General features: G+C 40.7%; 1 protein-coding gene across 1 annotated transcript; it reads right to left on the reverse strand.

Moving 5' to 3' along the window:
* Window positions 1-5,497: 5,497 nt before the first annotated feature.
* LOC139644123 (leucine-rich repeat and immunoglobulin-like domain-containing nogo receptor-interacting protein 1) lies at window positions 5,498-7,363 on the reverse strand. Its single transcript, XM_071519499.1, has one exon. It carries the CDS (start codon window positions 7,343-7,345, stop codon window positions 5,498-5,500), a length of 1,848 nt encoding a protein of 615 aa, XP_071375600.1. The 5' UTR covers window positions 7,346-7,363.
* Window positions 7,364-16,616: the final 9,253 nt, after the last annotated feature.

A 16,616-nucleotide genomic window follows, 5' to 3' on the forward strand; every position in this document is an offset into this window, starting at 1 on the left:
TGAATAGTCAGCCAACCCAATAGTAAATGAGTTAGTGAATTTGGAAAGAACCAAACATAACATGGTAGACATAAGTATTTAGCTGTATCGTGCCTCACAGAATAAGGTCTTCATTATGGATACCATTTTATGATCAAAATCCAAAGGTCGCTCAAGAATCCAACAGTCGGGAATCATATAGGGTGTTGAATGTGCCTCAGTCTTTGTGATACACACTGTCATAATCTGGGATTCATGTGACAGGTCATCCGGCGAATAAAAAAAAAAATGATAAAGCTGCAGCATGTAACTTTCAGGGAAATCACCGCCTCCGGAAGACGTCTGAGTTAACATTATGTGCTCTTCGAAATTGTTGTTTGCCGCTATATCCCATTTTGTCTTAATGATGCGTGAAAATGACTATCCGCGGCAGACAAAGTTTTACAACGGCGAAGCGATAAACTCTAAATAACCACACTGTTCTAAGTTGACCATGATAAGTTATATCCCACTAAGCTGCATTTATCCTGTCACACCTGAATACCTGATTTTGGCATTGCTGTAGCAGGTATTTCGATGCTTAAAATATTACATATAAATATTATTATTGAAGCTTCAAATATTATTATTGAAGCTTCAAATATTATTTTTTTGCCTCTTATATCATGACACGTATGGAGGGGAATATTTCTCTATTACCCAAGCTTGTCTGTCTGTCTCTCATCCCTCAATATCTCCACCGAGAGCCTTAACATCAAAACCAAACCAGATGCCGTTAAGAAAGCCTGACTGACTTAAATGATAAGGATGGACAGAAAAACCCCAGTAATTAGTCATTTTTAATGGTCTATACTGTGTAAATGATTCCTTATTGATTTCACCTCACTTCATTCACAAAGAGGAGATGTAGATGAAGGGGAGGAAACAGATTAAAGAGGGAGTTTTAATGACTTCGAAAATTGGGTTTTGGTTTATGCAAACGGTGGTACAACTTAACATTAGTAGGGTGGTCCTAAAATGTTGAAAAGAGCACTCGCTATCACCAAAATGACCAAACCAGAAAGCCATGGCAGAGGGCTTTCAGTCCTGGAATCTCAAATCAGATCAGAAAATGCTCCAATTATAAAGGGCGCTTTAGAGTGGAAGGGTGCCAGCCTTGATGGGTTAATTTCACATCTTAAGCACGTAATTTGCATTTGCATTTGGTAATGAAGGGGCTATTTGCTTGTGCAGTACTTATTTGCGTCACAACCTGATATGCATACATTTCTTAGTGAATGAGAGGAAAACTGCACTCTCAGTTCAAGCAAGTGAGGTGCAAAAAATGTGCAAATTGCCCGCAATGCAATCTTAGTGAATCTGGATCTCATGTTTTGCACAGACACAAACAGAACTGAGTGCCATTAATTTCTTGTCTTCCCCCACAGTCATGTATCTGTTCCTTTTCTAATAGATTCCCCTAAAATAGTTTTTTGTGTCTCATCATATTATTTGACCTTGATCTAAAGAACTTTTAAGTTGCCAACAATATCCTCCATATTTTGTTTTGTGCTCAAGTGTTAGCTGGATTTATGCTTTGATAATACTAGTAAGTTCTAAAAAAAAACTCTATATAAAAAATGGGTAATGCACGACTATACAATACAGTATATATATTGTAGAAACATACTTCACAGACTCAAACAGGGGCTTAGGAACCTTTGATATGGAAATGCCATATGGAAAGATGGCCAACCTGCCATGAGTTAGGATTCAACATCTAAGTATGAGTCTCAAATGGCATGCTTTTTATCTTGGGCATCTGATGTTTCTATTGTGTGATAGAGGCACAGCCAACGGCAAATTCCCAGTTTTGTTTGCTTACATACAGTGTTTCCCAGTTGCAGTTAAGCACATGGATTTGGATGAGTGCGAGGAACACCCAGAGGTGTGTCTGTATTTTCATGCTCAGTTGAGGAGAAGAGACTTGTCGCACAATGTCAGAATCCATCAGCCTGTTCCTGACCTAGAAATCAAGCACAGATCCAATATGTGAGGAATGAAAACAATGGATTTCTCCATTACTCCCGGGGGCTCTAGGGCCTCAAGAATAGCTTCTCTCCACTTCTATTCTGTCTGTCTGTTTTCAAGTCAGAAGATAAATGAGTATGCTTTGATACAGCTTCAGGAAAAAAAAAAAGTCAAAAGTCCCCATGGATTCCTAAGGCGGCAAGCATGTGGAATAAAAGGAATGGGACAGAGATCCAAACTTAATGCAGAGGAGCACCATGTTTTATGGAACTAGGCTATCCTAGTCATATCCCTGGTCATTTCCCATAACCTTCAAAGGAAGGGTAACCCAATTTGCTCATTTTTCACTAAGAGACACCCCAGAATAAAACTCTAATTCCATGTAAAAGGACAACTATTTTTTGATTTTGGAGCCCTTTAAGATAACAGATTTGCAATGTAAATTAACAATATTCCCTATCCATATCATATTGCCCGTGATCCTTTACTAATGGTGGTTAATTAACTTTTAGGGACCAGAAAACAACAAGTGAACTACCAGTTCCCATGTAAACAAGTAATTAGCACTGTAACATATGAACAAGATGCTAAATTACCTTGCCATCTCCACCATCATTTAATGAGGCATTCAATCAAATAAATGAAAAACTAAATTGCTCATTTGGTCATTTACACACCTAGAAGAGCCAAATGTTCAGTTAGGATTTAAGCTGTGCTTGGATAGCAAAACTTAAAAGGGGCATTAAGCAATCTATGACTTTTATCGACCTTTATCGGCAACCAAGGAATAAGGACAGGACAAGTCCCTGGCACAGCTTACAGTGGCCTGTAATTTAAATAAATATAAAAGTCACAGAGATAAATAAGCTGGCTAATTGGAGCTAGAGAGATCCAACGCAGGTAATAGCTGAAATGTCTTGCTTGTAGCACTGGCCTCTGTCATTGAGCAGTTAAAAATCCAAGTAGGTGGGGTGGTGGTAGTCGTGTGTGTGTGTGTGTGTGTGTGTGTGTGTGTGTGTGTGTTTGGGGGTGGGGGGGGGCACAAATCTCAGCACCTGGAAAAGTAATCGTTGAGTCACTGCTATTGATCAGCCCTTTGAAAATCCTGCAGACACAGTATATTGTATATTGTGGTCATTTTGTGCTATGGGACAGTGAAATTCTTGCTTATTGCACCTTTAAAATCAAGATAGGACTATCATGTGTTTAAAAAACTCCATAGATTGTTTAATACAACATACCATATTCTCAACAATTCAACATCAACAAAATTTTGTTAATTAAAAAAAAAATCTGCATATTACCTTTATTGCACAGAACAATTTGAATGTATTTTTCCATAGATTTCTTTTTTAATATCTTTTTTGTAAAAAGTTGGCTTGGACTACATGGTCAACATAGTCCAGGGTCAAAAAAAAAAAAGGAACAAGAGAAAAGAAAAACAAAATCCCGGTATCATTCAGGACCAAAAAAGGCTCGGTACAGTAGCCACACTTTGAACGAAGAGAGCATTCATAATCAGCAAGAGGGAGAACCATGAGCCATATCCAGTGTTTTTTTTTTTTTCCTTTATGCAAAACGGATTACACCAAAGCTGCTTCAGATCGCTCCATGGGTGAAACCATCTGTGTCACTCCAAACATCTGCATATTCAGTCCATACTTCCAGCCCATTACTGTGTCGTTGTCTGTAATGTCATCCATCATAAATAACTTAGCCTTTATCCTCGCACACACTCGCAAAGCCCAGCTGTCCACAGTGTGCACTTGAAAAGGTAAGGGCGTAACCTCATATCTTATATGCAGGGCCATTTGGGAGCGTAATATGCTGCAGTTCGTTTTTTCCCCCCACAAACATCACACATTTTTGGGGATAGCATACCTGTAAATAATCCTGGAAGGTAATATTTCCATGGCTTTGATGGGGGGGAGCAATGGGATAAATAAATCATGAATTCCATAAAACAACCAAGAAAAATAACCACCAATGAAAGAAATATTCTACAGGTTGAGGAGCACATTGTATCCAAAAACTTGAGCACCACAACTTTTATTCCCCACAATCATGTTAAGCACAAAATAATACCGTTACATAAGACCATTTGAAATGCAATTTAAAAGGCCAGGGATAAGCACATACAATATAAAAGTACCCATGCCAACCGCTCTGTTTGACGGCAGAACGTTAGGATAGATGCTCCATCTATTGTTGGCACGAAGCATCATATCCACAGCAACATCTCGCATACTTCCATCTGCATCATGCGCTGGATACAATTAGCGTGTGTATTGTCTCGGTGACTTCTGAAAATTAGGGCTGCATGACACTGATACTGATATGAGACATTGGGCTAAAGAAGCTATATCAGAGAATTTCCCCAATACAAAATTCTCATATCAACAGCCACATATAACAACTTGATTTTCTGCCTCTTTTGAACATTACATAGTTAAACATTGTTATATCTGTTTTACTGAAATAATGGATTGTTCGAACCAACTGATATACTTTTTATTGGCTAATTTTTACAGTGTAGTACTCGTTAGTATCAGTAGTAGTATTGATGCATCCCTAGATATAATCACTGTGTCCAGGTAGTTTCAAAGCACTTTTTATGGATCATTCAGTTATTCAGGTCGCAGAACGATCAATGTAAACAGTGTTACTATTGTACCATGTACCATGTCTTGGCAAATAATATGGATATGCATTTGTTGCTGTGACATTAAAATTAAGTTGTATATATCACTGACAGTTTTATATTGCCAATGTTAACATCATCATTCCGCACTATTATCTTCTGCTAATCGCTGGGGCATCTTTCAACAGACAATGTCGATGTGGTATTATGATACAGGCATATGATATCTGGAACACATCAGATGACTTTAAGAACAATCACTGTAGGAAAGAAAAAAATACTACCTACATGTAGCACATAGTATTCACAATTGCAACACGAATGTATTGTAATAATGATGTATATGAAATGCATCATGTAAGGTACCACAAATATTGTGTAAATGTGCTCACCAACCCATACAAATATTCTTTCATACTTGTTTAATACAAATTTCACCTACCCTTGGAAATATAAAAGAAAAACAAATCAATAAACTAAAAATACAGACAAAAGACAGCAATGGCCAAAACATGATCTGCCCCTTGCATTCTGGCTGTTAGAAGTGTTTCTCTTTTCTGATATATTTTTTCCCAGTATAAATCCACAGGAATATGAACTGCTTATGACAAAATTGACTTTCAAACAATGCCCCCACAGGCCTCGCAGAAACCACCAATGCACTGTAACATTGGGCGTGTGTTTTCATTCCCTCTCACTTTTAAAAGCCAGGAACTGCCCTCCTCTCTTGTGCTTCAGTCAGGAAAAAACAGATTACTCTATGTTAACAGACCAGGATCCACAGGTTTGTAAGAGAGGAAATAACAAGTCTTTATTTTTCCATTTGTCTTATTTTTAAGTTCAATGTTAATCACTTCCACAGCTCCATTAAATCATTTTCATGTTAAACTTGCGAGGAGCATCTGCCGTGCTGCTGCTCATGCCAGCGTCCGATTTCCGTGGCACATACTCGATCTCAATGTTGTGCTTTGTGTTGCCTTTTCCTCTGCTCCAAAGGAAGAGCAACACCAGACAAAACAGGACAACACCAAGGAAAGAGATAAAGCCCATGGTGGTAGCGATGATCAGCGTCTTTATATCAAAGGGAAAAGGGACATTGGCTCGTGTACCGTTAGCACCATTTTCTGTGGGCTGGTTGGAGATGAAGGCAAAAGTCTTGTTGGGCTGGCGAGGCCAGTCGGGTGAGTAGCTGTGAATGTGCAGATGGGCAAGAGACGTGTCATTTCCGCCTGCGTTGCTGGCTATACACACATATGTACCATTGTCCTGAATCTGGGCATAGCGCACTTCAAGGGTACCATCTGGCAGCACAGACAGCCTTCCAATTGTCTTGGTGGTGATGAACTTCTTCTGCGGGGAGAGCCACATTATCACTGGGGCAGGATCCCCATCTGCTTGGCAAGCAAAATGAACAATAGCTCCCTCATCAACAAATTTCTGCTGGGCTTTGCGATCTCTGATCCTGGACTTGCGACATGTGAAGTAGTTAGGCTGCAGAACATCCGGGAAGTCTTTGAACTCTTTGCCTTGGACAAACTCGGGGGAGGCGCAGGTGGGCTGCTGCCTGTTGAAGTTCAATCTCCAGCGTCTTCGGAAAACCCACAACAGTCGGCAGTCACAGGCCAGGGGGTTATCATACAAGGCTAGGGTTTCCAGGTTGCCCACTGAATGGAAAGCAGACTCCTCTAAAGTGCTAAGAGAGTTCCCAGACACATTTAAAATCTTCAGGTAGTTTAGGCCACGGAAGGAGTAGGGCTCAATCATTGCCAGCCTACCTCCGACCAGGTGAAACTCCTGAAGTCGCAGAAGATCATGGAGCTTATTCCCCTCAATGGTATGGATGGGGTTATAGGACAGATTAAGAAAGCGTAAATAGACCAAGTGCCGCAGAGCTACATAAGGAATTGTGGTCAGGTTGGCATTTGCGATGGTCAGCGAGGTCAGATTTAATCCATACAAGCAATTTGGGGTCATAGTATCCAGATATGGCCAATTGGCAATCTCCAACACTTTGAGCCGATAGAGCCGTTTGAAGGAGTAATCCCGTATGACATTGATATTGAGGTGGCGCAGCCTGAGAGTAATCAGACTGTGGAGGTGGGTGAAGGCCTCTGTGGGCACAGAGGACAGGTTGCACTTCTCCAAACTCAGGTGCTCAAGGCTACTTAAGCCATGAAAAGCCCGGTGGGAGATGAAAACTAGGTCGTTATCACCCACCTCTAAAGACCGGAGGTTGTACAGATCCTGGAACATGTAGTCCAACAGGATGACAATCTTGTTCTCACTTATGTCCAGCTGTGTGAGATTGCTCAGGCCTGTGAAGACACCCAGCTGGATCAGCTTCAGCTTGTTGCTACGCAGCCCCAGTGTCCGCAAGCCATACAGGTTGTTGAACGCCCCTGGTTCGATGGTGGAGATGGTGTTTTCATTGAGCTCCAGGTGTTCAAGGTTGGGAAAGTTGGCAAACTCGTCTGGGTTGATGGTTCTGATGCGGTTCTTGCTGAGGTCAAGCAGCCGTGTTTCTGAGGGAATGCCCTCAGGAACTGTCATGAGCTTCTTGCGGTGGCACATCACAGAGCGCTCTTGAACATTGCACTCACAGCGGGATGGGCAGCCTGTGGTAGAGCCAGACAGCACAGTGCCCAGCATCAGGATCAGAATGGGCTGCCAGCAAGCCACCAGGTAGCTGTGCCCATTCGCTTCCCCGGCCGCCATCTTATCGGTTACCTGGGGAGACACAGAGACAAAGAAAAACATTTGGTGAGAAAATCAAACTCACTCAGCTGTCACACTGATGATTTCTAGGACCCAAAGTCTTGCGGATTTCTATTAAAGTTTTTTTCCAGACCTACCGAAAAATAAGGTGCATATTTCAAACAAAAGATTTGAAAATGCCAGCTCGAATGATGCACAGGAGAAACACTAATGTTACATAAGGTTCGCTCTATTCTTAAGTGCTCCTTATTTTCATGTTGTTGAATATTGTGCTGTGTGTGTATACATGTGGCGACCTCTTGTATGGTGGTGTAATGATTGGCATCACTGTACTATAGGCTGACTTTGAAATATGCTGTGTATTTTGTTTCACATTTTCACAATTTCACAGCATACAGGTAAAGTTGGGGACTTGGGGAGGCAGAATCACTTTATTTTGTTACATTAAAATACAGTCTTCTTTTGGCCATTGTAGCTATTTTCTGCCACCTGGCCAGCTCAACAAACCTAAGTGATAAAATATAAAGTAATGCCATTCTCATGTGGCACAGTTCCTAACAGAACACAGAGCATGAATACTGCTGCAATATTCATACCACAGAAGCAAAATGAATGGAGGTGGGAGGTAACAGAGAATAAGGTATGTGCTTGCATAATTGAGAGTGCTGACAAATTTGAATTCTGCATCATTCACTTTTCTACACAGAGCTTCAAAATCATTTAAAATGCAGGTGGCCTATGTGAACCAATAAGAAACTGATTATAGGGTTACCACAACACTGTATTGGATTTATTTGTGATATATACTGTATAAGGAAATACTGATCCTAGATACAGTATCACAGGCCAAAGAATTCTAATAATCTACCTAGTGTTGCACTGCACCCTGTTTGTGTCTGCTGTGGCTTGAACACCATTTCCACAGCATATCCTAGAGGCCTTGCCCAGCACCTTGCTCAGGATCAATCAGTCAACGCCATTGCGCTGATATGAAATGATGGTCTCTCAAAGGGGGGCAGTTGCAAGTAGAATTAACCACATTTTTCAGAAAGTAATCCAATTCATGCTGTGTCATAGACACGTATGCTGAGCACATCTGTGGTTCGTTCTGTTAGCATAAAGTCATTTCTTTTTTTCCTCCCCGCATCTTCTCCTGTTTCCAGCTTGAATGTGCTGTGTGAGTTAAAAACAGTGGGGGGTGGAGCAGCAGCAGCAGGAGGATGCAATCAAAGACGGATGGTGGCAAGTGTGATGTATGTGCTGTGGTTGACACTCAGCCCAGGCAATCTTTTACCATAAAATATAGACCATGCACCACTAGGGAATTGGATACAGAGAGATAGATATAGGCTTTAAGAGCATAAAAACAAACCATATTTAATTTCAGTGCCATCTGTCGGTGTCCCTCCACCCCTTCCATTAACAATATAATTAACAATTGATTTTATCATTACAGAATTTCCAGTTTTATGCAAAGAACCACGATGGCACCACGGTTACAGTTATTTATTCAATAGTGTGTATTGACCAATGGGAGCATAATTTATTCTACCATTTGCAGACAATGATTCTCAAAGCTTACAAGTGTGGGAGGTCCTGCAGTAAAATGCTGATGAACTTTACAGCTAATGCTTGAAGTTGTGTGAGGATTTGTTAAGCAGCCAATTTTAATATGGTGTCCAGTCATGTTTTGTCCCATTATAGCCATTAGTTCTATCAATTAATGCTCTAATTGGCTCTTGAAGCACTTCACATCAAACATTCATGAATGCAAAGTTGGAATGCAGTTCATTGACGTGATTAAATGTGTAAGAAAACCCAACTCCTCCACATCAAACTCCTCCACATCAAACTCCTCCACATCAAATTCTCACTCGTCTTTAGACATGTCTCTGGGGGATTCCTGTCAATTTGTGATGGCTGTTGTCAACGTACCAAGAATTTCCTCAGTGCTACGCAGTGTAACCTCTTGTTATTAATTTGTCTCTGAAGTCAATTGCTAACTAGTCACACTGCCCTTTTCCTGCTTCACAGTATGCTTGTGAAGAAGGACAATGCACACTTTTGTGCTTCAGCGAATTTAATGGGCCATATTACATGTGACAGAGTGTGACTGTAGGGAGGGGGGAAAAAATCAATATGTTATGGTTGACAGTTAATTATGGAGTGACATGTTACTGCCATTGTGGTCACCACTAATAACTTTTTGCCACTGAGCAACAGACAACTGGACATCAGATTCATCAGAAAAAGGGTTTATGGGTTAATCTTTTTTTTCTTCACTCAATTTCATTTGATTCCCTCTGAGGTCAAAGTTCAGATGGAGAATTTGACGATAACATTGGTAATCAAGTGAAATACCTTCTCAAAACAAGCTGAGATGATGGCGTGTCTGAGATCAGAGACCTGCATCAGAGCCTGCTGCGCTCTCTGCTGCCTCAAACCTTGATTCATCGTTCTCCCTTTCTTATTCCTTAACCCACATTGATCAATTCAATTCTCAGCGATGTGAGAGACCCAAAGAGATGGACTGGTGTGGAGCTTTGTGCAGCACGCTAAGACACCTAACAAAAAGGAGGGGCCTTATCTCCAGATCCGCTTCATCTCTCGCCTTCTGTCATATGGCTATTGCATATTGGATATCACTCACTGAGATGCTATTATGTCCAACTCTATTACCATTGACACTGAAACCCAATCAAGAAAATGATCAAGTCATAATCCCTTGTTGGTAAAGCTCCATGTCTGCAACTTCAGCCAGTCATGGATCGCAGTCAGGCATTAGAGTTATAATGAGTCCTGGGCTGGCAGTCCTTCGCCTCTAGACAGGGTCAAAATCCCCATGAAATAATATCCCATCTGATAACTTAATCATACTACATCTGATTATTTTCCAAGGATCATTTGAAAGAGACAGTGTTTCTAAAGCCATTTTGATTGAACTAAATGAAAAAGGTATGCCCGTGGTTTCTCATGACAGAGCAGCTCCGACATTTATTGCACATGGCTTCAACAGCAAATATGCAGGGAAACAAGTGAGGATGGGGACACATTAATATGAAAAATGCTACCCATGGTTAAACATTTACAGCTCCGTTTTGTTAATGATCTGGTGTTATCATTCCCTTGCAGGCATGTAGTCTTAATGCAATTCTTCACTCCAATCAGCGCTCCAGTTAGCTCCCAGAGAAATACATTAATTGAGCCGGAGAGAGAGGAGGCCCACTTCTCAAAGAAATGAATGTGGTTGAAGAGAAATAATACAACAGGGCTCATTAAATCAGGACCCACTGGTCCAAGACCAGTAATGACTAGATCAATGAATGGTGAGATGGATGCATCTATGACAGCATCCTTTGGGATCCAGAGTGAAGGTGCAGCATTACATCATGGAGGTGGGTGGTTCTCTATGCTCACAACACATCCAGTACAAGAGAATGGTTAGTAAATACGAGTTCTTTCATTGTTCCTTGTACAGTGTAGACTAAATGAAAACATTACAATACAGTGGCATAAGAGTAACCATCCCAGCAATGGATGTACAACCATTATTAAAAGGGCAATTATTAAGATTTTTACTGTCAATACCAATGACGATTACTTCATCAGGTGCTGAGATTTCTGGCTTTCAAAACTCACTTTCTGGCCTGTATGTTTGAATATTGTGTATGAATTACAATTCCCAATACACATGTTCTGATGTAACTGTCCCTTATGCCAACAAGAGTGTTTAAGCAGAAACCATGTGTGGATGTTCAAGTAAAGGGATCTACGTTAGGTATAAGTAGGGGGTTAAAATAACATGAATAACACCATAATACTGGAAAAGATCCTCAATATACACATATGTATATTGTGTGTACTGCTAAGGAGGAGGGTAATTTCAGCATATGTAAACTGTCCTCCCATACAGTATATACACTCACACCTATGGCTCACACCATATCCTTCTACATAAACAAACACACGCATGCACAAACACACGCATGCACACACACACACACACACGCACACACACACAATTATATCACCTCTTGTCCAACCTGCCGGCATTCAATCGAGTCTATTGGAAACTTTTGAATCAATTTTTAACTGTCATCTCTCATAAGAAGAAGCATTTGCCACATGAGGGTTTCATTTCTCAATTTCACATGTTTCTTTTTCAGAACCTTTTCAGTCTGGCACCCAACTTAAAACGTTCACTTTGGAACCCAACCTAATAATAAATACTGGTTCTTTATCACGCAAGAACCTATCCCAAAAACAGGCCCGTGACCAATTTAGGGTTCTGATCCATAGTTTAGACAACACTGCCATCCATGAGTCCTGCAGTGTGTGGTGACCCTCTGAAGAATCCCAGTTAAAACCCATGTGCAGATGTAGCATCATCCACAGATAGGAGGATCTGTGTGTCTTTGCATACACAGATTAACAATGATAGTATACAACTTTCACCAAAAGATCATCCCTTCTTTCTCTATAATACCGAGTTCAGGATAATAATTACTGCAGAGCCTACTGTATTAGAGAGGATCAGGATCCTTTTGACTTGCTTGGCTTAAACCCCTTGGCTCCAAGTTTAACATGTTTTATATACCTGACTAATTATAAGAAAATTTTACAAGTTGTTCTGAAGTCTTTTCTTTATTTTTTTTTTTTTGGTAAAACTCCACCAAATCTTGCCACTGCATGCTATAGCAAAAGAAAAGCCAACAAAACGCAAAAAAACCCAAAACCTAAAATGCTGATGTTCCTTGTATCACAGCGAGAGCCTAGCAGCGTAGCATCACTACATTCTCCACAATAAGCACAATTGAACATAAGAGGGGAGGGGTATTGTTAAGACTTACCCATCACTAAACCTATGGCTTTAGTTTACCTGTCACAAGGCATCACTCCTGAGCCTTGTTAAATACTCTCGTTAAATACCTGTAAGCTTGGGGAAAATCCCTGAGATGCTGCTGACACTATCTGCAGCATAAAGTGTTAAAAGCCCCTAGAGCCAACGCCTCTGCAAACTGCTTAGTCAGCTCCCAGGCTAATCCTGGGGGGACAGCCCCACCACCCTTTGATTATTTACTATACCATTTGCATAGTCTATTTTGGAACAATTTGAAGTGAGCATATGTCCCTATCTCCAGCCCCCTCCTTAAGTAGAATTGACAAATTGATGTGGGGGCAGAATACCTTTTTATTGCCATTATTTTTCAACCAACAACATATTTCTTTCCTGTATTTCTTTTAATTTCCACTCCCACTTTTTCATCACTTGGAAATTAATCACTTTCCTTACGTGTGCTGGTTACATAAACAGAGGCATTGCAGTGCCATCTCCGGACCCAGCTGTTGTGATGAAAAGGAATTCATAAATATCTGTGAAACTTTGCTTATTGGTTCAGTTTTCTACTGTAAGTAACAGCTGGCTGTTATGACAGGGGGAACATGCATATTGACAGCCACACTTAGGGTAAATCCTTATTACACGGGCATTGTTAAGGCAGAGTGTCTGACCTTTAGCTGCCCGAGTAAGATCACTTTCGCGTTGCTATAATGTCGCCTTGCTGAATTTCAAGGGAAAGGTTGCCCCAGTGTCATTGAGAGGCTAAGCTGCCTGGTGGGATTGCTGGCTGGAGTTGGGCCTGTGAAATGGCAAGGCTTAAATGTAAGCCGACGCCGGACAGATGGGCAGCAAAGCCCTAATCCGGGCGAAGAAGCCGGTTGGTGCAACAAGGTGCAGAATTCCAACAGTGGCCAGCTGTTGTCCCATCGAAACTCTGCCACGAAACCTGTCAACATGTCCCTCCTGAACTTCACCTCCAGAAGGGGTCACCTACCATTTCTGCTCAGGTGCCCTCCTCACCGCGGCCCATCATCATCGCACAGCCACCAACACCTCCCATAAGCACACATCCTACTTGGAGCGCTTCGGAAAAGCACGGACAGATGTTTCCCTTCAGCATGTAAACAGTTTAACTATGCAAAGATAAAAGTGTTTGAAGAGAGAAAATTAAAAAAAGAAAGTTGCTTGCTCGCTATGCTTGAGATGAGGAAGTTTCACTGTGAGTCTGAACGATGAATTGAAGTCATAATATAAATCTAAATGTGTCGAGTTCAGTTATTTGCAGTTTTTATCGCTTAACAACTTGGTTTATCTGCTCATCATGCTTTGTGTTATTTTTAGCCTGATAGAAATACTGCACTTTAATAAGGTGAATCATTCTCACACATATCTTGTGTTCTTGTCTTGAGCATGAATCTAAATGTCAAGTATTTCTGCATTTTCTATATGTTCCCCCAAATACAGGGCTCTTGAGAAAGACATGGGAAAGATAGGGGTACATTTTCTGGTTCAGATGTTATTCTTCTCCCATTCTTTGTCTATTTGAAGCGCTCTAGGTTTTGCATCTTTATGATATCAGTTCTGAAGTGTCCTTGAGCAAGACTCTGAATCCCTACCAGCTCCAGGGGCGCTGCCTCTGTGCTCTGACCTTCCTGGAGGGGAGCAAGGGAATCAATAAAATATCCCATTATTATTACAGTATAATTATTATCGCAGGTTCAAGGTTTTGTCTGGCTTTGGGAATGAGTTTTTCAAGCTCACAAATAGCTCACAAATATTGATTAGACTGTCACAGACCACAGTAACAAATTGAGTAGGATTCCTCTTTAATACATCATTGTAGCTTTTAATGGCAGTGGGAGTTTTAAACATTAAACTTTTAAAAAATAATAATGGCAAAACTCCACTCAACTCCACACTGGTGACAATGTGTGCAGAGATCTGTAGTTTAATGATTCTGGTTGTTAAAACTCTGCAGAAAGTCATATTTCATTACGACCAAGTTCCCCCAGGCTCCTAATTTGGACTTTCACATACATGCGGTTGTGTGTGTGTGTGTGTGTGTGTGTGTGTGTGTGTCTGTCTATGTGTGCTGCTCCTTCGTTATATCTGTTGAGCTCATTAGCCTCATCTCCCAAACTCCTTTGAGAGAATCAACATTAATTGTTGGTTATTAAGGCGAAGTGTTTTCAAAGAGGAACAACCTCTAGAATGTCAGACATTTAAAAGGTGAAACAGGATTTTGGGAGGACTCATAGATTACTTCTCACTAATCAAGACCCTTTCAGAACATCCAAAAAATATTTATGTCATTATTGTAGTTTATAGTAGGAATAAATCTGATATCTGCATTTCCTAATCAAAGGATTAGTTATCATTCAAGTTCTAACACTGATAAAATTATACAAATAATAGAATTAGTTCATGCATTTTCACCAACATCTAGCAACCTTTGTGGAAAAGTAACAGATCAATCGGTTCTGTCAAGGGTAAAAGCTCTACTGATATAACCTCAAAACGTTTAATTCACAGTGCCTGGCAAAAATCCTGCACCAAAGTTGTTTTGACATTGGCTTTGATTCATGTTCAGCTCTGATTAAAAGTCTTTGCAGTACATTTTGATATGATTTTAGCTAAGGCCTGATTTTTCTTTGTAACACTGTGAGGCGTGTCAAGAATATTTCCACAACAATTGAAATTCCAGTGGATGTGCAAGCAAAGCAACTAAAAAAAAAGAAGAATTATTTATCAAATGCCAACATCTTACATCCGCTTCAAAACTTAAATTATGATAACATGGCATTAGATTGCGATAAAATAGTCTCTGATCAAAAAAAGAGCACAAAAATAACATTCACATCCATTTTCCACTGTTTCCTCTGTGTTTTCTCTTTAACATTTTTACTGATACACAACAAAAATCAAATACAAACTAGAGAATGTCAATATATAGTCTAAGAATTAAGACTTCAGCTCCCCCCCCCTTTAGTCAGTTAGTCTATATATAGTGGAACTGTACACAGAATGGGCAAAAATCAAACGTGTTTATTGTAGCAGCCGCAGTACATTTGGAGAGTTAGGGAGCAGATACGAACTGACCAGCAGCAGCTAGATTGTGAAAGATTGAGCTCCCCCCTGAGAGAGCTGGAATGGCCTTTTCCCTCTCTTTCCCTAAGGCTGAGAGAAAATGCTTCACAGGCGGGGTGGCCCGGTTCTAACACAGACAAAACACATGCTCTTACAAAATTTCTGTGTTTGTCTGTGTATCGCTTTGTCCCATAATGCTATGCCCCCCACCTCCGAAGCCAGATCTTTTGAGTTGGGGACAACTTGCCTGACAGAGGCTTCGAAGACTTGAGGCAATTTTGGCAGGAGGGCACACGGCAACGCACAGACCCTTCTCCAAACGCCCCGGGAGATGCCAACCTTTACCGCTCCCTGGCACCACGTGCTGCAAAACTGGCAACTCTGAAAACAGGGCCGCCATGGCAATAAAAGACAGGGGAAAGAATAACTGATGAAGGTCACATGGCTTCATATTTCATATCGGATAGTGAGTGACCTTGCAGGAGTGTTTTATCCTGTGGGCGGAACCTGGTCTGTTCAGCCCACCACTTTGTTTAGCAAGGTGGATTCAGAGGCCAGAACTAACAAGGCCCCATGAGGTGCTTTTAGGAAGTCTGTTTCAAGCAATGGGCCAAAGAGAATCTGTTTTGCAGTCAGCACTTCTCTTCATGCTACATACTACTTCTAAAAAAAAAAAACAGTTATATCACAGCCTTTGTTTCACTGACTACAACCATACAAATGTGTAGTTGTAAAAGGCAATTTATAAAACCAACCAGGCGGACATGAGTCTAGTTTAAACGCCCTCACATCAGTAGGTCCAGGAAATTTGTGGTCACACTTAAAATATTTCATTATCCTAGAGGTCATTTCAGTTGGCATAATTTCAATAAAAAGTATCTAATAAGCAACAGTGCCTCTCCATACTTAAAAATGTGTTGCAAAAACAATTCCTCAACTTCTCCCACACTGTGCTGGCGTGTGTGCAGATATTTGCAACATAAAATCCATACTTTGCTGCTATTTGCAAACAACAAAATTCAACTTCACTCTCTGTAGTGGGTATATAGGCTTGGTTATTTCAAATCAAGTGGTAGTTTAGCTCAGGTTTGGATCCTCAGTACACAAAATCCTCCCTGAGGCAGAATTAAAACTTCATTGAAAATAATCCAAAAGACCTCACCTCGTTCTTCAAAAATGGCTTTGCTCATACTGGAAGAAGAATGGTATGATTGTTTGCATTACATAGTGCAAGGTGCCCACATAACAATTAAGATAAGATAAGGTGAAGTTGCATTGCGACTTCGAAAGTGTCTGCCGCACACTAAAATAGAGTGTTATCCAATCCCTTTTCATCCAAAATAA

The sequence above is a fragment of the Centroberyx affinis genome, unplaced genomic scaffold, assembly GCF_046629955.1.
Source record: "Centroberyx affinis isolate AG114_WGS23_722 - 3 ecotype Tasmania unplaced genomic scaffold, CSIRO-AGI_Caff_v1 ptg000710l_1, whole genome shotgun sequence".
Taxonomy (NCBI): domain Eukaryota; kingdom Metazoa; phylum Chordata; class Actinopteri; order Beryciformes; family Berycidae; genus Centroberyx; species Centroberyx affinis.